The sequence below is a fragment of the Myotis myotis genome, unplaced genomic scaffold, assembly GCF_014108235.1.
Source record: "Myotis myotis isolate mMyoMyo1 unplaced genomic scaffold, mMyoMyo1.p scaffold_m19_p_20, whole genome shotgun sequence".
Classification (NCBI taxonomy): domain Eukaryota; kingdom Metazoa; phylum Chordata; class Mammalia; order Chiroptera; family Vespertilionidae; genus Myotis; species Myotis myotis.
In genome coordinates, this window is record NW_023416325.1 from 15,318,822 (window position 1) to 15,341,098 (window position 22,277).

The 22,277-nt window shown below is 41.5% G+C and overlaps 2 protein-coding genes across 4 annotated transcripts; both read right to left on the reverse strand.

Annotated features, from left to right (window-relative positions):
* Nucleotides 1–1,593: 1,593 nt before the first annotated feature.
* On the reverse strand, nucleotides 1,594–11,952 carry ARPC3 (actin related protein 2/3 complex subunit 3). Of its 2 annotated transcripts, XM_036353473.1 has the most exons (8): nucleotides 11,800–11,878; nucleotides 9,291–9,390; nucleotides 7,814–7,900; nucleotides 6,450–6,526; nucleotides 4,465–4,533; nucleotides 3,078–3,204; nucleotides 2,391–2,485; nucleotides 1,594–1,907 (listed from the first exon to the last, which is right to left on the reverse strand). In XM_036353473.1, exons 3-8 carry the CDS (start codon nucleotides 7,821–7,823, stop codon nucleotides 1,845–1,847), a joined length of 441 nt encoding a protein of 146 aa, XP_036209366.1. In that variant the 5' UTR covers nucleotides 7,824–7,900; nucleotides 9,291–9,390; nucleotides 11,800–11,878; the 3' UTR covers nucleotides 1,594–1,844. The 2 variants fall into 2 exon arrangements, with proteins under 2 accessions (XP_036209366.1, XP_036209365.1); XM_036353472.1 differs by lacking the exon at nucleotides 7,814–7,900 and having other exon boundaries at nucleotides 11,800–11,952.
* A 1,183-nt stretch (nucleotides 11,953–13,135) lies between these two features.
* On the reverse strand, nucleotides 13,136–21,717 carry GPN3 (GPN-loop GTPase 3). 2 transcript variants are annotated; one of them, XM_036353467.1, is made up of 8 exons: nucleotides 21,590–21,717; nucleotides 20,705–20,813; nucleotides 17,569–17,736; nucleotides 16,161–16,285; nucleotides 15,471–15,586; nucleotides 15,238–15,334; nucleotides 14,605–14,733; nucleotides 13,136–13,755 (listed from the first exon to the last, which is right to left on the reverse strand). In XM_036353467.1, exons 2-8 carry the CDS (start codon nucleotides 20,793–20,795, stop codon nucleotides 13,693–13,695), a joined length of 789 nt encoding a protein of 262 aa, XP_036209360.1. In that variant the 5' UTR covers nucleotides 20,796–20,813; nucleotides 21,590–21,717; the 3' UTR covers nucleotides 13,136–13,692. The 2 variants fall into 2 exon arrangements, with proteins under 2 accessions (XP_036209360.1, XP_036209359.1); XM_036353466.1 differs by having other exon boundaries at nucleotides 21,550–21,707.
* Between the last annotated feature and the right edge of the window lie 560 nt (nucleotides 21,718–22,277).

Here is a 22,277-nt window from a genome sequence, read left to right on the forward strand (position 1 = left end):
TAGCCAAATAAGCGTTGGTGAGGCTGTGGAGAAATTAGAACCCTCACAGCCATTGTGGAAAAAAGTCTGGCAGTTCTTCGGAAAGTTAAACATAGTTACCGTATGACTCAGCAATTCCACTTGTAGGTATACAACCAAGAGAAATGGAAACATGTCCACACAAAAATGTGTACATGAATGTTCTTGGCAACATTTTCATAACCACCAAAAAGTACAACAACCCCGATGTCCAGAAACTGGACAAACAAAATGTAGTCTATTCAGACAATGGATTCTTCAGTCTGTTATCTGCTACAACACAGATGTAGCCTGAAGATATTATGCTAAGAACCCAGACACAAAAGGACAAAGCTTGTTTGATTCCAATAATATGAGGTGCTAGGTACTGGCAAATTCAGAAATTGAAAGAAGATTAGAGTTTACCAGGTAATGGTCAGTTTCCATTTGGGGTAATGAAAAAGTTTTGTAAATAAATAGAGATGAAGGCTTGGCAAGTGTGGCTCAATGGTTGAGCGTCGACCTATGAACCATGAGGTTATGGTTAGAGTCCTGGTCAGGGCACATGCCTGGCTTGCTGGCTCAATTCCAGTAAGAAGCATGCAGGAGGCAGCCAATGGATGATTCTCTTTCATCATTGTTGTTTCTGTCTCCCTCTCCCTTTCTGAAATCAGTAAGAACATATTTAAAAATAAATAGAGATGATGGTTGCACAATATTGTGAATGGAATGTAATTAATGCCAGTGAACTGTACACTTAAAAATGGTTGAAATGGTAAATGGGAAGAGAACAAAGTTATAACATGGACAAATCCTGAAAGCCTTGTTCTGTCAGTGGTCGGCAAACTGCGGCTTGCGAGCCACATGTGGCTCCTTGGCCCCTTGAGTGTGGCTCTTCCACAAAATACCGACTTCTGTGCATGGGCCACGAAGTTTCAATGCATTGTACCTGCGCGCCCGCACGTAGTATTTTGTGGAAAAGCCACACTCAAGGGGCCAAAGAGCCGCATGTGGCTTGCGAGCCGGTTTGCTGACCACGGTTCTAAGTGAAAGAAACCAGACACAAAGGCCACATGTTATATGACCCCACTGAAGTGAAATGTCCAGAATAGGCAAATCCAAAGAGACAGAAAAATAGGTCAGTGGTTGCCAGGGACTAGGAGGAAGGGGATGGAGAGGAATAGGGGACGAGAGGTGGTGTGACTGCTAAAGAGTACATCGTTGCCGAAACCAGTTTGGCTCAGTGGATAGAGCGTCGGCCTGCGGACTGAAGGGTCCCAGGTTCGATTCCGGTCAAGGGCATGTACCTGGGTTGCGGGCACATCCACAGTGGGAGATGTGCAGGAGGCAGCTGATCGATGTTTCTCTCTCATCGATGTTTCTAACTCTCTATCTCTCTCCCTTCCTCTCTGTGAAAAATCAATAAAATATATTAAAAAAAAAAAGAGTACATCGTTTGGGGGTGGTGAAAATTTTCTGGAATTAGTAGTGATGGTTGCAAAACTTTGCACATATACTAAAAACTACTGAACTGTACACTTTAAGAGGATGAATATTATCTACAAAAAATGTTAAGTGAACGGCAAAGGAAGAATGTTTTTCTGACACAATGTGAGAAATTCCTTTATTATTACTTATTAAGCACCAGCTTAATACTGCAGAAAATTTCAAATCACCCTTTGACAATTTGTTCTCCCCCCCCAAATTCTTAATAATGAACTTTTCAAGTAAAGACATGTTCTCTTCTCTCTTCTGTATAAAACTTTATGAAATAAAGGCAAAGAACTGTGTACATCTTGCAGTAAAATGCTGCCCACGCTGTGGAAACAGTGTCTGCCCAGCTCTCGTTACTGTCCAGGTCCTGAGAGGCTCTTGTTCATGAACTGTCTCTTCACAAAGCAAGTCCACCACTAACACGAGGGGACAAAACAGAACGCACAGTGGCAGTGAAATTACAATGCAAGTTCAAGGTAAAGCCAGAAAATGAATTTATTTAATATTAAAGTTTATGTTAGTCTGGCAGCCCTTATGTTATACACATTCCTTGAAAGCACATGTAAAAATGTAAAATTTATTTTTTATTTAGTGACTTACAGGTTACTCAAAATTACGAAGACAAAATAGAGGTAATAGATTCAAGATATCTCATGCCAAAAAAATCTGTCCTGATATAAGACCAGACAACCAAAAATTTTAATTATATGTAATCATTATGCACTCTGATTCACTGTGAACTCCTACCATGTACAAGGCACATATTCAAAATTTAACAACACGGCAGTTTGGAAACTAAAGGTTTTCTTGCAATGAAAGATCTTAGTGTGTTTTGTTTAATGGAGACTATAGGATAAAAAGTGAGTTATCAACTAAATAGGCAAAGAAGCGGGTCTTACCTTGCTGGGTTTATCATTCTGAGGGTCAAAAACTTTCTCGCAAAGTCTCAGTCCAGTCTCTTGCCTTAGCTGCTGCAAATAGGCCCTCATCACTTCTAAAATAAGGAGCAGGCAGAACAACACAAAAAACTGTATCACAAATGTGCTCGTGGCTGATTTGGACACTGACCTTTGCAATTTATTTCTGTACATTCAAACAGGATAAGAAATAGAAATGACAGTCTAAAAGGCTATATAGCCCTGGCCGGTTTGGCTCAGTGGATGGAGCGTCGGCCTGCGGACTGAAGGGTCCCAGGTTCGATTCCGGTCAAGGGCATGTACCTTAGTTGCGGGCACATACCCAGTGGGGAGTGTGCAAGAGGCAGCTGATCGATGTTTCTCTCTCATCGATGTTTCTAACTCTCTATCCTTCTCCCTTCCTCTCAGTAAAAAATAAATCAATAAAATATATTTTTAAAATAAAATAAAAAATAAAAGGCTTTATAACTATATTCATTTTGATCCAAAAGATTCTCTACATGTTATATTGCTATCAAGAATCTCTTGAGAGTGGCTAGTAAGAGAATGTATGTGCTAATGATTCCACTCTCAATTGTACAGCAATCAAGGCAAGAAGAGAAGGGGGGTAAAAAGTCAAATGGAGAAAACCTTGTGCCATATAGAGAGAAGTGGAGATACTGTCCTTACCGTCTTCCTGTTTGTTCGCAGGTTTGGCATAAATTGCGTTAAGTGGAAAACCAGGCTCTCCGGGAATGGGAAAATTAGTGATTCCCAGTGTATACATTTCTTTCTCACCTTGGCTTTTGGAATTGCACTAAAAAAAAAATTATTTGTACACATATATTTTACAGGGAAAAGGATAATAATATACAATTGCAATTTTTTAGTTTAAGTAGCTTTGGCCGGGGTTAATATTTTTGGTGACCTTTTGCCCATAGGCTTTACCTGTGGGCCCCTTCTCAGAATAATGTTTTAAATAATTAAAATATAATACATAGAATTATAAAAGAAACCAATTATACTGAAATGCAATAACTATAATATCAAAAAATTTGTTATAGTCATACATGTGCTTCTTTATTCATCCACTAAATACAAGATCTTGCCATAGCCCTACTAACTAAATTCTGAAGTAGTGATGTGTAAACAACGTTGCAAAAAATCTTCCACTCTAAATGCAAAATACTGTAGTTTCTATTGGAGAAAAAGTCACAAATATTGCTAAAACAACTGTGGGTTGTTGTCCACATTAATAATGAAAGTAAATGCTAAATTTCAGTAACAGGTTAGTGAAAAGAAAGATGGAATCTTTTCCCACTCAGGTTAATGGACCCCTGTCTATCCTTGGACTCCCAAGTTAAGAACCTCTGAGCCAGCCCTAGCTGGTTTGGCTCTGTGGATAGAGCATCAGTCTGCAAACTGAAGGATCCCAGGTTTGATTCCAGTCAAGGGCACATGCCCAGGTTGCGGGCTCGATCCCCACTAGGGAGCATGCAGAAGGCAGCTGATCAGTGATTCTCTCTCATCAATGATATTTCTACCTCTCTCTCCCTCTCCTATCCTCTCTGAAATCAATAAAAATATACTTAAAAAAAAAAAAAAAACCTCTGCCCTGACTGGTTTGGCTCAGTGGATAGAGCGTCGGCCTGCATACTGAAGGGTCCCGGGTTCGATTCCAGTCAAGGGCATGTGCCATGGTTGCAGGCACATCCTCAGTGGGGGGTGTGCAGGAGGCGGCTGATCCATGTTTCTCATCGATGTTTCTGACTCTCTGTCCCTCTCCCTTCCTCTCTGTAAAAAATCAATAAAATACATTTTAAAAAAAAAGAACCTAGGAGCCAAAGGCTTAAAAAGGATTTTTTTTGCTCAAGATTTCTGTCTTAGGAAAATACATGCAAAGCCGTATCCTCTGATTAGTTAACTACACTGTAAGTTTAGAGATCTACATTCAGATTTTTCTTTCAAGTCCATGCTCTAAGAGGAAATATGTTCTATTTGCCCTTAAAGTCTCATCGAGTCCAAATACCTATCAGTAGTTTGTTTTCCTGACAGATGATCATGCAAGTTTAATTACCTTTTGGAGTTTCTTTAGACACTCAGAAATGTAGAGAGTTATGTATATCAAGGTTCTATCAGCTTCATTCTACAGAGGGGAAAACAAAACTTAAAAACAGTCCTGAACAAAGCTTAACAATTATGTGCAACAAATGAATTCACATCTTTGTCTTCTGATTACCAACTGAAAACTGCGAAAGTATAGTTACTATAGCATCAAAAATTCCCATTCTCCAGCCCTAGCTGGTTTGGCTCAGTGGATAGAGCGTCGGCCTGTGGACTGAAGGGTCCTGGGTTCGATTCCAGACAAGGGCACATGCCTGGGTTGTGGGCTTGATGCCCAGTGGGGGACATACAGGAGGCGGCCAATCAATGATTCTCTCTCATCATTGATGCTTCTATCTTTCTCTCCCTTTCCCTTCCTCTCTGAAATCAATAAAAATACATTAAAATTCCCATTCCCCAAATGCAATCTTCTGAAGCCCCCTTTCTGTCTGCCCTGAGCTGCTCCTGTTGTCCTCCGTTCCTCTTGCCCTTGGGTTCCCGAGGAACTGTGCCAACAGCCCCTCACTCTGTGTAGGAAGCTGAGTTCACAGAGCTGCCAGGAAAGCTGAGGTGCACCATATGGTTCGCTAATTTTAAAAAACCCTTTCATTTTAGGATCTCTGCCGAGAACAGAAACATTCATGACTCTACAAGAGGAAACAATATTTCACGTGTGACTTGTTCTTGAAGAGCTCTGTAAGCCCAACTCTTAACCTAAAGGAAAATGTGGAAAAGGTGAATGGGTGTGGATCCAATGTGGCACGTACTTCAGGTCAAAGTTTACACAGATTTGCCCCACCACTGTGGCTCAATGGTTGAGCATCAACCTGTGAATCAGGAGGTCGCGGTTCAATTCCCATTCAGGGGACATGCCCGGGTTGCGGGCTCAACCCCTATAGTGTGGGGCATGCAGGAGATAGCTGACCAATGATTCTCTCTAATCATTGATATTTCTCTCTCCCTTCCTCTCTGAAATAAATAAAGATATACTTTTAAAAAAGTTTACACAGATTTATAGTTTAAAAAACAAACTATAAAAAATAAAACCAACAACTATAGTTTCCTATATTTCAGATCATGTGATATTCAAGCGAGAATGAAATGTGGCAGAATTTTATTTATTTACACCTATTACAAATAAAACACATTAAGACCATGCATTAGATACAGAAAACACTCCGCTAATAACACAGAATATTTAGACTACAATTTGTAAGCCAAGAATCTACAAATAAAGATTTCAGACCCTGTTTGATTCCAAAAAGCCAAAGTTTGGCAGGAAGTTAAAGTTTCATATTCTAGAATATTATCCATAAAATGTGTTGACATTTCTTGTAACTTGCTCATAGCGGAAGCTCAGAAATTTTTTTTCTATTTCCCTCTCTCCTTCTCTACCACCTTCACCTCGACCTGATTCCTACCAAGAACTAAGAGAAGGGGAGAAAGGGTGCTTGAAGGAAGGGTCAGGGTCATTGAAGTTTATTTCTCCATTTCAGGTCCAGGATACAGAAGTGTATAAAAAATAACACAGCATATAGGATTTTTAATTATAGATTGGTACATAGTAGGTACTTAGTTAATGTAGGATAAAGAAACAAAGACCAGATAATAAATATTTCAGGCTTTGCAGTTTTTATTACAACTACTCAACTCAACTATTGTGGCATGAAAGCAGCCATAGACAAAATATAAACAAATTTGTATAGCTGTGTTTCAATAAAACTTTTTTTACAAAAAGAGGTGGTGGGCCAGATTTGGCCCTTTGGCTGTCATTTGCCAACCTGTGGTGTAGACTTTGGAAGAAAAATAAGAAATTAATATTGACATAAAGCTTAACATTAAGTACTATTCTGGATTTTTAAAATCATATAATCTCATTTTATTTAGAGCAACCAGACTGCCAGCCAGATCTTTTTCCCATCAGAAAATTACCTAAATATTAAAAGCTGTATACTTTACCTTAATTTCATAGTTTTTGAAGAAGACATTGGCCTTGAAGTAATAGATGGCTTCATCCACAATATCTGTGTCTTTTGCTAAGCAAGATACAAGGGGAGGGGGCAGAGAGCATTAGCTTAATGCAAAACATAACATCTAGAAAAGCTATAATAAAAAAAAGTTATCCAAGATTAATGAACAGAAGTTTTGGAGTTGAATAAAATAAAACGAGGCTACTGAAATATAAAGTCTTTAGACAATTTCTAGAGAAATACATAATTTATTCTTATAGCTTTATTGTTTTTATAAAAACTATACATACTATTAGAAAGATTAATCAATACCAAACAATTTTTAAAAAATATATATTTTTATTGATTTCAGAGAGGAAGGGAGAGGGAGAGACAGAAACATGAATGATGAGAGAGAATTATTGATTGGCTGCCTCCTGCACGCCCCCTACTGGGGATTGAGCCAGCAACCCAGGCATGTGCCCTTTCCGGAATCGAACCTGGGACTTTTCAGTCCACAGGCTGGCGCTCTATCCACTGAGCCAAACCGGGTAGGGCCCAAAGAATTTTTAATTGTCACCCTAATCTCACTTCCAAGGAATAACTACTATTAACACTTGGTGAACATCGTTCCAGACATCTCTCAAAACAGACTGAGACATAGACTAACTTTAATAAAATGACTTAAAAAGCATTCAATATAATTTTATTTGAATGTACATACGAGTTTCAGAAAAAACAACACACCTCTTAACTGTCATTTAGAAACCCATTGGGGTTCCCATGGACATCTTTCTGTTTATACTATGACTTCAAATATATTTGCACAAGCTGTTCTAGGTGCTAGAAACTGAAAAAAGCCAGAAATACTGTTGTGACAAAGACAAATCTCATTACAATTTTTTTGGCAATTTTTTGTTTTCCTTTTTTTTATTTTAAAAAGGTTACAATCCCAGGGTCTTGGTATCCAGCAGCTGGTTTCAGCAACACAGAAACAGTTATTTTTATCTCTCGCCCATGCCTGCTATCCCTCTCACACAGCAGAAATGCAAAATAATCCTGAAGTTTTAATACTCTGTAAATCAGCAGTCATTATTCCTGCTCATTTCTCTGCTAAAGAATTTCAATAGAATTTGAACTCTAGATGTGTATTCCTTGCAATCTATTTTCTTATCTGTAAAAAAGAAAACTTCCTCAAAGGTTTCAACAGTGTTTATAAAAACCAGCTAGTTCTTTTAAATGTCACCATAGGTGGTGGGGAGGCTACAAGGTTCAGAACCTCGGAGGGTATTTGGCACATAAAAGGTGTTCAAAAGATACTTGTAAATAATTAGATTAATGCTAAGAGTTATTTAACTCCCAGCATAAGCTTACATTCATCCATAATTCCAATTTGGTTTGAATCCAGTCCTCTGGGGAACAGTAACAGGTCATTCCTTATCTGTAGAAATCTTCAAAGAACTGTAAGGGTGGTAATCAGATTAACTCCTTGGTCAATTGCATCTTTTGACACACCATATGGTGTTTTGTGCCGATCTGAAAGGGTTCTTCTCAAGGAATCTAAGCCAACATTGGCTATTTTTTCTCTGCACTGTAATTCTTTTACGTCATTTTTCTTCTCTTTGGTCTGCTTTCTTTTCCCCATCTGTTCCTTTTATTTCATTTCAAAATCAAGTAAAGACTATAGTGACTCACCAGATTTATTAAGTTTATTGAGCTTGCAATTAAATTTTAAAAGGTCAAGTCTAACAGTCTGGCAGGACGACGGAGAGGGCCTCAGTACAAAATTATTAATTAAAACCATGGCCTTGGAAACCATGAATGGAACTCAGTGCAGACCCCTTCTGGGTGCAGGGAAACCATGTCTAATATAATACACATCATACTGTTGGCAGATTATCTCAGAATGTGTCTGAAGAGTCTCAGATAGTGTCTAAAAAGAATGGAGCTTCTGAACAGTAAAAAATGGTTCGGGGTGCAGGAGGAATGTGAGTACCAAGAAAGAAAGCAGATATAAAATTCAGAATTAGTAATGTTTTTTAGGACACATCTTTTAACATATAAGATTGAGCCCTGGCTGGTGTGGCTCACTTGGTTGAGTGTTGTCCCATGCACAAAAAGGTTGCCAGTTAGATTCTGGTTGGGGCACTTTCCTGGCTTGTGTTTCACTGTCACATTGATGTTTTTTTTTCTCTCTCTCTCCCTTTCCCTTCCTGTCTCTCTAAAAGTCAATTTAAAAATCTTAGAAAAAAATATATACATATATATATTTAAGATTGAGGTATTGCTAAAAATTGAAACTCTTGAGCAATGGAAAAAGGAAATAGAAGGAAAAGAGATTAAAATGTTTTGTTTTGCCCTAGTTGGATTGGCTTAGTGGCTCAGTGGTTGTAGGCTCCTCACCGGCCTGGGCCCTGGTAAGACCACTCTCTCTAAAAATCAGTGGAAAAATATCCTCAGATAAGGATCGAAAATGAAATTAAAAAAAAAAATTTTTCCCCCCAGCTTGATAACAGAGAAGGGGTGGGGACATGGAAGTAGCAGCATTAGATTAGTTTGTAAGAACTGACAGTCATAACAGAAACAGTGTCAAGATTTAAGTGTCAACATTTTCTCTCTTCCCTCAACAAAATATCCTGGAGAAATTAGCAGCAAAGATAGTTTCCTATTAGATGCAACATATACCCATAATCTTGAAAGGCCTAAAAAGCAATGTCCACCAAACAAATAGAAAATACAACAGCAACCAGAGACAGAGGACTGAGCCAAGAATTTCCCTGACTTAATGTCAGAGGGTTGCTAGATGCTTCACACCAACATCTGAAAATAATGGAAAGGGGTTTCGACTTACTCTCTCTAGGGGCAGGTCCTTTGAACTGACTTCTGATGGGCAACAGTGCCATGTTTCCAATGAGTTTGGTGTCGGGGTCCATGAGAGAAGAGTGGTAAGCCTGTCGTGGCAAGCCGGATAAGAATACAGAAACAGAAGAACAAATGTCAGCAAGGCAAACAAGTACATTTCTCCAAAGGAAAAAAAAGAGTAACCCACCCAAAGATGAACTAGGGCGTGTGGCAGAGGGGAGGGTGGCAGCAATATGCAAAGCTGGCTCTTACTGGCTCATGAAAACCAACTGTTACCTTTTTAGGAATTTTCAAAAATTAAATTATATAAATTTGCAATAAATTATATTAAAAACAAACGGTAATAAAGATTCAAAATGCATTACTCCTTATTTTTAAAAATTATTTTACTGTTGCCCATGATCTTAAAGTTATTTATGTCTTTTGTATCTTGATGGCAGAAATAGCACTACCAGTACATAATGAATGGGGTGCTACTGTGCATCTCTTTCCATTTTACATTCAGTGACATCACACTGGCAACTGGTGGGAATAGTTACACTGCAGAAATAGGCAAACATTATATAAAGCAGGAGTACCCACCCATCAGCTGTGGTTAAGCCAGAACCCAAGCACTGGTTTTTCTGTTCTGCCACTTCCTAGCTTTATATCTTTGACCAAAACATCACTTTTCTTAATCTGTTTCCAAATTTGTATATTGAGGAAAATATACCACCTTCATTGGGGAGGTGTGAGTTAAAGGATGAAGGGGGTAAACTCATTTATGAGAGCAATATGTATATGATTCCTAGTTCTGCCTTTTACAAAATGTCTGGCTTTTTGTAAGACAACACGGGCCCCATTCACGTATTCATTCATTCACCAACTGATTACTAAGCACCTTCTGAAGGCAAGGCTTGGTCATTTACAAGTATGCAAGACCAGTATGGTCTCCATCCTTGAAGAACTTTCGGGCTAATGGAGAAGACAGATATTAATTGAGTAATATCAAGATATTAAATAAGTGCTCGGTGTCCAACTGGAATGAGCGCAGGGCTTGTAGAGTACTGGCTTAAAACCTGGCTTACCAAGGCATTTGCACTAGAGTGCAACCTTGGGTAAATTACTTAACTTCTCTCAGCCTCAGGTTCCTCCTCTGAAAAATGATAAAAGAATAACATATCTGCCCTAGACGGTTTGGCTCAGATAAATCTACCCCACAGACTCGCTATGGGCCTCCAGACTGAAGGGTCCCAGGTTCGATTCCGGCCAAGGGCACATGCCCAGGTTGCAGGCTTGATCCCCAGTAGGGGGCGTGCAGGAGGCAGCCGATCAATGATTCTCTCTCATCATTGATGTTTCTATCTCTCTCTCCCTCTCTGAAATCAATAAATTAAAAAAAAATTTTTTTTTTTTTTTTAAAAAACAATCTACTTCATAGGATCACTGTGAGGATTAAATGGGATAATTTATATAAAGTGTGTAGCTCAGGGCCTGCCTGGAACACATCAGGAATCAAATGGTCGCTATGGAATTCACAATATTTGTACCGATAACTATGGCTTGCGCCTTTTTTTTTTTAATCACAGGTATGCTTCATCTAAAGCAGCCTCCACCATCCCCTTCACCAGCTACTACAACCACTGTCTTGTTCCCCATCTATGTTCTTCATAGCATTTGGCACTATCAGAAATTATCTCATTTTATTTGCATTTATTTGTTTCCTGTCCGCTTCCCTATTAGAATGTAAACTCCGTAAGAACCGGGATTTGCTGCCCTAGTCACTGCTGTAACCGTGCTTAGCACGCAGGTGCTCAGTAATGTTTGTTGTTTGAATAATCCCATGTTGTTGAAAACTTCCTTTTCCCTAATCTGCAAAATGGAGGCCTACCACAACGGCGATAAATCTACCCCACAGATTGGCTATCAGAAATTAAGAGAAACCAGACCACCACTAATTTTACTCCTATTCGAATGCACAATAAACCTGAAACGTGTGGAAACCAGGCTCGGCCCTTGCGTTTGCCCCGGGGGCCCTAAACCAACAGGGCAGGGGTGGTGGCCCCAGGGGAGGAAGTGGGGTCTGACAGAGGACAGGAAGCGGAAGGGACCCGTCCCCTGGGTTGGAGAAGGAAGTGGGATTCAGAAAAAAGGAGAAGCCGGACCCTGGACTAGAAAAACGAAAAATAAAAAGTGCCTCCCCTTGACTTAGTGGCTCCATGAGGCTTTGGGGACCCAGCCAGTGTCGGGGGTGGGGGGTGGGGGTGGGGTACAGAAAGGGCAAAGGTGGGGTCGGCACTGGAGAGAAGGGGCCAGAGGGCCGAGGCAGCCTCTCTCGTACCCCTGACCGACACTCGCCGGTTCCCAATCCTACAGGAACTGGCTCCCTCCCCTCTCCCCCGCTCTGGACCCTGCTTCCTCTCCAACGGGCTTGGCCCGCTTCTCTCGGCGCACGCACATTTCTCACCGCTCTCCCCAATTCTCGCCATCACCTCACACCCCTGACTCGGGCTCCTTACCGGCATCTTGACGTCTCCCGAGTTTCAACTCAATGAGGAGAATCGGGTTAGTGAGAGGAGCTTCCGGTCCGGCGCTTGGGCGGGGTAGGCGGAAGTGAACCGGAAGAGGAGGGCGAGGGGACGATTTGCGCTTCCGGCCTTGAAGTTCCGCCGCTGGCTGCTGGGGCTGCGGGAATCCGAAGGGGCGCCAGGGGGCGCGCCAGCCCTAAGTAGAGGCTGAGTGTCACGCATGCGTGAGGCCTGGAGCTGGCGATGGGTCTTGGGGTTACAAATCCCTGTGAAGCATTACCTGGGTCACACTATTTTATTTTATTTTTTAATACTTTCAAAATAGACTTCAGAGAGGAAAGGAGAAGGAGAGATAAAAACATCAATGAGAATCATGGATTGTCTGCTTCCTGCACGCCCCGCACTGGGGATCAGCCCGCAACCCAGGCAGGTGCCCTGACGTGATTCGAACCATGAACTCCTAGTTCATAGTCTTCCCTCTTAACTACTTTTGGTATTTATCTCCCCATCCATGTGAACAAAAAGGCAGGGATTTTTGTCTGTTTTGTTCACTGCTGTGTATCCCTGTCTAAAAAAAAAATGTGATGATACATAAGCATTAATAAATTTTTGCTAAGGGAATGAATGAACCTACTGGTTTTAAAAATGGAGAGCCCATTGGTAAGGGATTTGTGGGTTACTCTGTACTGCAATTCTTTGTGTAATGACTGAGAAAATGGACTCTGGATTTGAATTCCAGCTCCTACACTTACCAGGCTCTGTAATTTTGGGCTAGTTAATTAATCTAGCTTATCAGTTTCCTCACCTGTAAATGGAGATAACAGTACTTAATTCAGTTTTGTGAGGATGAATGAATTGCATGTAATGTGCTGAGAACTTCTGAGGCTCAGGAATTTTAAAATTACTAGAAAGCACCTCATGTTAAAAGACAAGTTCATTCCTGCTTTGGCCCATTTCTTCTGCCAGTTCCCCAGACTAGAACACTTTGCTCCTGGTTCCCACACTGACTTCTCATTTTGGTCTCCTGTCAAATAGGAGGCGCCTTCTTTGACAATGAGCCCAAAGTAGCCTGTTATCACTTTCCCTTTCATTACTGTTTCTTCTTCCCATTCTTTATCAGAGGCTTCCCTGTTTATGGTTAATCTCAAGGACCCAGCACGTCAGCTCCAAAGAATAAGGATTAAAAAAAGAAGAAGAAGAAGAAAAGAATAAGGTTTTGTCAAGCTCCCATTTTATTCCCAGTGTCTGGCATCTCCTACTTGGGAAATTTTACAAATTCAAAAATTTTGCCTGGCTGTTACTTCAAATTATGAATGGAGAACAAGAGTGTAATGAAAGATTAATGCTGTTTCTTTTATTTATATACATACGTATCTTTAAAAATTAGTCACTTTTCATTTTTTAATTATACAAATAATACATTTTCAATGTAGAAATTTGGAATACATATAAACAATGGTTTTACCTATATCCTACAGATTTTCACCTTTGGATATACATATTTTGTTACAATAATTCCTGCTCCTCCAAAAAAACCTTCAAAAATAACAAAACCAAACAGAAAAAATAAAGGTAGGCTGGTCCTAACTGTACCACAGGTGCTAATTTACATTATATACAAATCTATGTGAATTAATTTCAATTTCAACTTTTAAAATCTAAACTGATGCTTAGTAAAAATATAACACTAAAAGATTCCACTTTAAACAGCAGCAGTTTCAGAATAACCAAGAACTTGACTCTGGTGTGCTGTTGATAAAGAGCCAAGTATTATTTTTTTCATTAAAATAAGCAGCTTTTTAGTATTGCATCCTTTGAGAAAAATATTTTGCCGGTTCAGCCACAAGCTCTTTGCACATATACATTTACATGTTAATAAACTCTTTATTCATTCTGATGTTCTTGAAAATATTCATCCAACATAGAAGACGACTCATCTTCATGTTCCTGACACAAAGGAAACACAAAAGAGAAAATACATTGGTCTCCCCTCAGTTAGACATAGTATGTGTTTACGTATTTTCCAGGTAATGCTCTGTAAGGAGCTAACACTCAGTGCTGGCTCCTGGTGCTGCACATAGGTAATAGTTAATAGTAACAAAAGGCATGACTGAAAGTATATTTAAAGTGTTTATATCTCATTAGAAGCGAATTTCTTCTTCTTTTTTTTAATCCTCACCTGAAGTCATTTTCATTGATTTAGAGAGGGGGAAAGAGGAAGAAAGGTAGGGACGGAGGGAGGGGGAAAGACAGAGGAAGAGAGAGAGAGAGACAGAGAGAAACATTGATCAGTTGCCTCCCATATGCACACTGACAGGGAATTAAAACCTGCAACTCAGGTACGTGCCCTGACTGGGAATTAAATCCATGACCCTTCCATGCATGGGACCACATTCCAACACACTGAGTCACAGAAGCCAGGGCTAGAAGCATTTCTTACACCAGTTCTCAGCTATCTTACTGTGCTAATACCCTACTGAAAAGTATCGTTAGTCTTTCTATTGACCTATGTGAGGACAGCCCAAATTCAATTGGATTTTACCTCCTTTTTGCATCTATCCCAAGCTCTGAGTACTAAGAAACATAAATCAGTAATAGTGTCTCAATAAAAAATAGAGTAAAACTGATATTGCTCTTTGAGCTCAGGAGTCAATTTCAGGAATCACCCAGAGAAGCCCAGGTTACTGCCACCACTAAGACAAAAATTAATTTGAGTTTCTGGATTACACAGGAGATCAAGGATTGCCGGCAAACATTTTTACTAAAAGCCAATAAATACCCTAAACCAGGAATTACCTTTGGTTCTTTAAATTCCAAGTCTTCTCCATACTGAATGGCAAAATCAATATGCTGTAATACAATGTTCATGCTTTCTTCATCTGACTGATCGTAAGGCAAAAATCGAACCATGCTGTAGTCGTCAATCTATAAGTTGGAGATTTCAGAAAGGGTCATTCTGAAACTCTGCAACATGCTTAATTTTCAACTTATATATTTGAGGTTTATAACCATTTATCATTTGATAGACAGAGACAAAACGGAAAATCAATATTCATTTTTCTGGTTTGACTTACCAGAACACTCAACTTACTACATAACTAGATACTGTTTCATAGGCATTTATCTGAATTCAGCAACCACTGGAAATTTCAACAGGGCACAGACAGTTCTGAATTCCCAAAATGGCTTGGGATAATGGACATGTCAGTTAATTTACTGGCTATCACCAATAACTGCTTCTAAATTAAACGGGGGGGGGGGGGGGAGATGAAAAAAAAAATTAAACTGCTGACTGGCCAGCCCACAGCCTGTCACCACCACCTCCCCATTGCAAGTAGGACTGGATTGTGCTTCCGTAATGTTGGCCACTGACTGGACATCGATGAATAACAAAAAACAACAACAACAACAAAAATTTAACCAGCTTACCAGTCCACATACAGCTTTAGTCAATTTTTTGAATTTTTTGCTTCTTAAGTCACTTGTGGAATCATCTAATAAAGAATACATGTCTGGATCTAGAAACCTTTAAAAGTGAGAAAGAGACTGATGAATAAAAGGAAGAAGAAATCCAATTTACAGACAGACAGAACCTCACATGTAAATAAAGAAGATTCATCGCTGCAATTGAGATCTGATTGTAGTGGAGGCCATGAACTCACTTCTCAATTTCCTTCTTAGCTTTCTTACTCAGCAGGTCCATTTTCGTCATGATGTTAACTTGTGGAATTTCTAGAGAGATCATAGCGCTCAGGGCCGCCAAGATGCCAGAAATAAACTGAAGAAGGAAAGAGGAAAGGGAAGATAAATCAACAGGTGCCAACAAAGTTCCCTGGTCTCTGAATGAAAGAGAGGCTTCTGTGCCTCACTGGAGCAGAACTGGCCTCAATCAAAGAAACACTGATCCTAAAGAAAGGACAGTCCACTAATCAGAGGGCTGACCCTTGGTTTCCGAAGGTGAGGAGAAAAAAGGTGTAGATTTAATCTGTGGTGGTCACAAATCTCAATTTAGACCATATCTTTAACCTTCTTTCCCATAAAAAATTCCTTAAGCGCTATTAATGAGAAATAAAGTTTTAGACAGTTCATAAACTAGACAAATAGCCCTCAGAAAATTAAAAATGCACATACATAATATGCATCTGCCTCATTTTTCTCAGTAAGTAGTTCTCCATATAATATCATAATTTACCATCTGAAGTGAAAATACATTATTATAATAATTTTATAAGGGATACAAAGTAACTCTAGAGTATAGTTTGTGAAATGTCCGGAATCACACAATGATTAAAGGAGACTGCCATCTGCTTGCACCCATGACTGAAATATCAACAACAGATTTATCCTCAAACCTTAAAAGACTCCACCATAAACTGTGAATCGACGAGAAAAACTCCACAGACTCGGAACTCCCACTGTTCTAGCTGCTGGACCAGTTGTTTCATCACAGGCAGATGCGTATACAACTCGATCTGACCTACATGAAGAAAATTGCAAGACTATTACAATCAGAAAATGTTAAAAAATACAAAAAAAATTTACCCATAAGATGGTTAAAAAAACAAACAAACTGCCCTGCTGGAGTGGCACAGTGGTTGAGCATCGACCTATGAACCAGGAGGTCACGGTTCAATTCCCAGTCAGGGCACACGCCCGGGTTGAGGGCTCAATCCCTAGTAGGGGCATGCAGGAGGCAGCCGATCAATGATTCTCTCTCATCATTGATGTTTCTCTCTTTCTCTCTTTTCCTCTCCCTTCCTCTCTGAAATCAATAAAAATATATTTTAAAAAATTAAAAAAAAGGAAGTCAAGCCCTGGTAGTAATATATTCCATTTTAAGGAGTCTTCTAGCCTCTTGAAGCAATCACAAAATCATGAGGTTCATCATACTTTTTAGTTTTTGCCCATCAAAAGCAAGCGCTACAATTTTGTTAACCAGTGTCACCCAATAAATTCAATAAAAGGAAAAATAAAAAAGTGAGTGCTACAAAGGCATTGCAGTTTAGGAATATTCATCAAACTGAACACTTATGACATCTGAACTTTTCTGTGGGTGTGTGTATGTTCAATTAAAAGCAAAGGGAAAAAGTGAGAGCCACATATGATCAAAGCTCAGTTAAGCTCAAGTCTAAAATTCACACTTTGGCTTAACAAATCATATGCGTTTCTCTCTCCCCTACCAGCCTCACTTCACATTTCCCTTTGTGCACTGTGTGCTTCAGCCCCAACAGCCTTTTTGGTGCCTCAAACCCACCTCCTTCCTTCCTGCCCGTAGGCCTACAACATGCTGTGACTTTTGCATGGACCAGTCTCCCTCACCTTCGGGCTATGGCCCAGCCCACAGGCCACTGGATCAAAGCCTCCTCTAACCCCCCTGCTGTGTGATGGTCTATGCCAGCAGTCGCCAACCTTTCGGACCTCACGGACCACCGGTTGGTGACCGCTGCTCTATGCTATTCCTGTCACAAAGGAATATTAAGTAACATTTGGTGATTTTTGTTTATACTGTCTAGCACTGCCACTTGACTATGAGCTCCACCAGGGCAGAGACCATGGCTCCCTGGTTCTCTATGGTATTCTCAGTGTACAAAGTTAAGCACTCAGTAAACTCAATGAATGATTAGAGCTGATGAATAAGAGCTTTGTACCTTACTGCAATCTGTATAATTCAGAATGACAAATGCTCACTGCACTTTCTCCTACTGAGGACAGACCCAGCATGACTTCGAGGAAAATGACACATTCAAATGGCTCACCCACCTGGACAGTCAAAAAGGATGTAGTCATCTTCTACGTGGCCAAGACAGCTCTCTAGCCAGTCAAAATTATTGGCAAAGTACTCCATGCAAAACACCAATCCTCCATTGGGACCAAACCGCAGAGAATCATCCTCCATCACGTCATCCACCTCGATCAGTTCCCGGATGTCTGAAAAGGATGGGCAGGCCCCGGAACAGAAGCACATCCATTTGAAAACTGTCCTCCTCACAAGGGATAATTAACCATTACATAAAAACTCACACATATGAGATTATTTTCTGTACATGGTTATTCCCTATAGCAGTGTCTGTGGGAAGTAATTATTGTATAGCCAGACAATAGAATCCTATGCAGCCATAAAAAAGGAAAAGCTCTTTACGTATTTGATGATGACCCAATCTCCTAGTTACACTGTTAAGTGAAAAGTGTAAGGTACAGAAGTCCAGGTAAGAATCCATCGTTTGTGGTTTTTTTTTTTAAAAGACAGAGACTTACAATATGTACATAATAATATGCATCTTTGATTTTATATGCATAGATTCTCTATGGATAAACACACCCCAGAAAGTGGCAATACTGGCTGCCTCCTAGGAGGGCAGCCGACTGCTGGGACACAGAGCTGGGAGAGACATTTACTCTTTTGTACCTTTTGCATTTTGAACCATGTGAATATACACTAAGTATCCTATAACCAGTAAACAAAACAAACAAACCAAGAAAACCAATTACTGTTTCTTAACACAATGAGCCCAAGGAAGCTACCTAACCCTCCTATGCCTCACTTTCCATATTTACAGATGGGGTACAAATCATATATCCTAGTGTAGAAAGATGAGGACTATATGAGATAGCATAGCTACATCACCTATAGCAGCAGCTCAAAGATTTCTGGTATATGCCTGGTTCTATTATTACTAATTTTTGGAAATCAGTATTTTTAACTATCTACGGTAGGTTTTTATTTTTGTGTTCAAACCTAGCTTCTCTGTTCCCAGAGAACTGTGACTCACTCACAGCCCCATGTATGTGGATAATATCTTCCCATGTACTTTCCCAGGGATAACATCTGACGCCAAGTTGGGACAACTATGATAGCTGCACTGCTGGTCCCTGCTTCTACTCTTGACCCTCTAGAGTCCATTTGTCATCTGAGAGCCAGTTATCTTTTTTTTTTGTTTGTTTAATATATTTTATTGATTTTTTACAGAGAGGAAGGGAGAGAGATAGAGAGTTAGAAACATCGATGGGAGAGAAACATCGATCAGCCGCCTCCTGCACATCTCCTACTGGGGATGTGCCCGCAACCCAGGCACATGCCCTTGACCGGAATCGAACCTGGGACCTTTCAGTCCGCAGGCCGACGCTCTATCCACTGAGTCAAACCGGTTTTGGCAGCCAGTTATCTTTAAAAACATAAATCAGATGCCAGCCCTCTCCCCTGCTTAACACCCTCTAATGGCATTCCATTGCTGGCAAGTGCTAGAGATTCAATACTTGTGTCCTTCCAAAATTCCTATGTTCAAAACCTAAAGCCCAAGGCAATGATATTAGGAGTTGGGGACTTTAGGAGGTAATTAGGTCATGAGGGATCTTATAAAAGAGGCCCCTAAGGAGGTCCCTCATCCCCTTATGTGAGGACACAGGGAGAAGATGGCAGCCTACAGAATATAACTGGGTCTTCACCAGAATCTGACTGTGCAGGCATCCTGATCTTGGACTTCCAGCCTCCAGAAGTGTGAGAAATACATTTCCATTTTTTGTAAGTCTCCACCTATGGCATTTTGTTATAGCAGCCCAAACAGAATAAGAAAACTGTATAGTCCTGGCTGGTTTGGCTCAGTGGATAAAGCGTCGGCCTGCAGACTGAGGAATCCTGGGTTTGATTCCGGTCAAGGGCATGTGCCTCAGTTGCAGGCTTAACCCTGGCCCTGGTTGGGGTACATGTGGGAGGCAACCAATCGATGTATCTCTCTCACATCGATGTTTCACTCTCTTTGTCTCTCCCCCACCCTTCCATTCTCTCTAAAAATCACTGGAAAAAATATCCTTGGGTGAGGATTAACAAAAACAAAAGTGTTGAGCCCTGACGGGTTTGGCTCAGTGGATAGAGCGTCAGCCTGCGGACTCAAGGGTCCCAGGTTCGATTCCAGTCAAGGGCATGTATCTTTGGTTGCGGGCACATTCCCAGTAGGGAGTGTGCAGGAGGCGGCTTACCCATGTTTCTCTCTCATCGATGTTTCTAGCTCTCTATCCCTCTCTCCCTTCCTCTCTGTAAAAAATCAATAAAATATATATATTTTAAAAAGTGTTGAAACAAATTCTGTTGGACCCACCAGATGAATTACAATTAATAAAAATAAGTTTAAAAAAACCACACACACAGGATATAACCAAAACTTCTCATCTCCTACTAGCTCCTACCCACTTCTTTCTTTCACTCATTATGCTCCAACTCATCAAAATCTTTGATTTTTCTGGAGTAAATCAAACCCTTTTCCATCTCTAAGGCTCTGTATTGACCTTGATGTACTCTCATTTTAGAAAGCCTTTCTTTCCCCAGCTTGATGAGCATATTGCCATCTTTAGGTCTGGGCCCAAATATCCTCTCCTCCCAAGACACCATCCCTGACTACACTACCTAAAGCAATCTCCTCTAGTTATTCCCTCTAATCAGCCTACTGGCAGTCTTTATCTCAATCTGTAGCATGCTGCTTATTGCTTATCTCCCTGACTAAAAGGTACACGAAAGTACGATTCGTATGTCTTGTTCCACAGACACTTGAATAAATTAAGAGTTAAAAAAACAAACAAACATTGAGGGGGCTCACTCAGAGTATGATGAGCAGTAAACCAGATTCACCGTAGCAGCACTAAGCATGGAAAGTACAGAAGGGAAGGGGGTAGGGAGGAAGGCACCTACTTACTTGAATTTAGTACTAAGAGACGACAAGAAAGGATACTGTTGAACATAAATGGATGTCATCAAATGACATTCAGCCTCATACTGCTCACCATTTAACCAGGGGACCAGACTGTAGTAATAATATTTCAGCTTCTATGCCGAGCAGCCAGCACTCCCGGCCTCCTCAACCCCTTAATTTTCCTGAAGGAGGGGAAAGCTGTGCTCAGGACTCACCAGCCATTACGGAGTAGTTGAAGTGTTCCGCTGCAGGATCAAGGTTCACGACCTGGACAGACCGATTGAGGGCTTCGCAGTGCTGGACCATGGTGGCGCAGTAAGTACTCTGTAATGTCACAGGGCTCAAGGGGTCAGATCAACAGCAATGTAATGTTACCTCCTGCACCCCCAGAAGGACGCTACGCCCTGGGCAGTGTCTGCTAGGGACAAAACTAGGCCTTCACCGATCCCTGGGAGCTAGACAGGGCCGGATGAGACAACACTGGGTTCCAGCCCGGCTGGTGTGGCTCAGCGGTTAAACATCGACCTATGAACCAGAAGGTCATGGTTTGATTCCTGGTTGGGGCACGTGGCCAGCTTGCAGGCTCCATCCCCAGTTGGGGGCGGGAGGGGGGTGCAGGAGGCAGCCGATCCAAGATTTTCTCTCTCATCATTGATGTTTTTGTCTCTCCCTCTCTGAAGTCAATAAAAATATATGTTAAAAAACTGGATTCCAGCCGCTACTTACTAGCTGTGATCCCGAGCAAAGAACCTTTGTGTCTCATTTCCCTTGTCTGTAACAGCCGGATTAAAAGGGCTTATTTTAGAGGGTTGTTGTGGAAACAAATGAGGTGTTCAGCGCAGTATCTGGGGCTTAAGTATACAAATAAGTATTAGCAACTATCACTCCTCTCCTTTCAAAACAACAACGAACAGGGTACCGAAGCCCAGACTGCAGAAGGGAGCTGCCCAGGGTCTCAGGGTCCCCAATACAAACACCCGCCGGTCCCCTCCTCTGGACCCGAACCTCCCTGCCTCCCACGAGCTTCTACTCTCCCCTCCTTCTTCCGCCAAATCCTCACCTTCCCGCTGCCTGCGGGGCCCATGACCAGCTGCGCATACCGAGGCATGTCAGCTCCCGAGATCCCGGAGCCGCCCGCCGCGCAGCACTCCCCAAGAGCGGCCGCCACACTCCCTTCAGCCTTCGCGCGACGCCCTCAGTTCCGGGAACGGGGTGCGAACCAATCACAACCCAAGTTCTGTTTACATGCCACACCTCCGAGTACGGAGCATCCCGCAGGCCAAATCCCGTGCGAAACGCGTCCTAAGAAAACCCTGGGAAAGGAGGGATGTTGTGTGCGCACGCGCTGAGGTTGTTGGTCCAAACCCTTGGTGGTGAGGCTGGCGAAGCCTGGTTGCCTTGGTGATAACTGTTTACAGATAACGGCTAGCACTCGGCATTCCTGCGCGGGGCGCGTGGGTCCTTGGTTTGCGTACTGATGTTTGGCACAGATGGTGACATTCGAGATTTGCAAATTTGCCGAGGGTCTGGAATACTGAGGTGGAAGGCACCTCCGGTGGTGGAGGGCATGTCTTATTTCCTTTCCGTGACGCAACCGTTCCACAAAAAGATGCAAACGCGTAGTCAACTGAAGAATTCCCGCTCCTCCCCAATTTAACTCCGGGATCGTGGATCTGCCCTCCCCGCTCTCCCGAAGCTATTCGGGCCGTGTCCGGAACGCCCCGGAGGGGGCTAGAATCCGGCATCCGCCTCTTCGCCCCCATCCCGCCCGACCTGACGCAAGCGTGC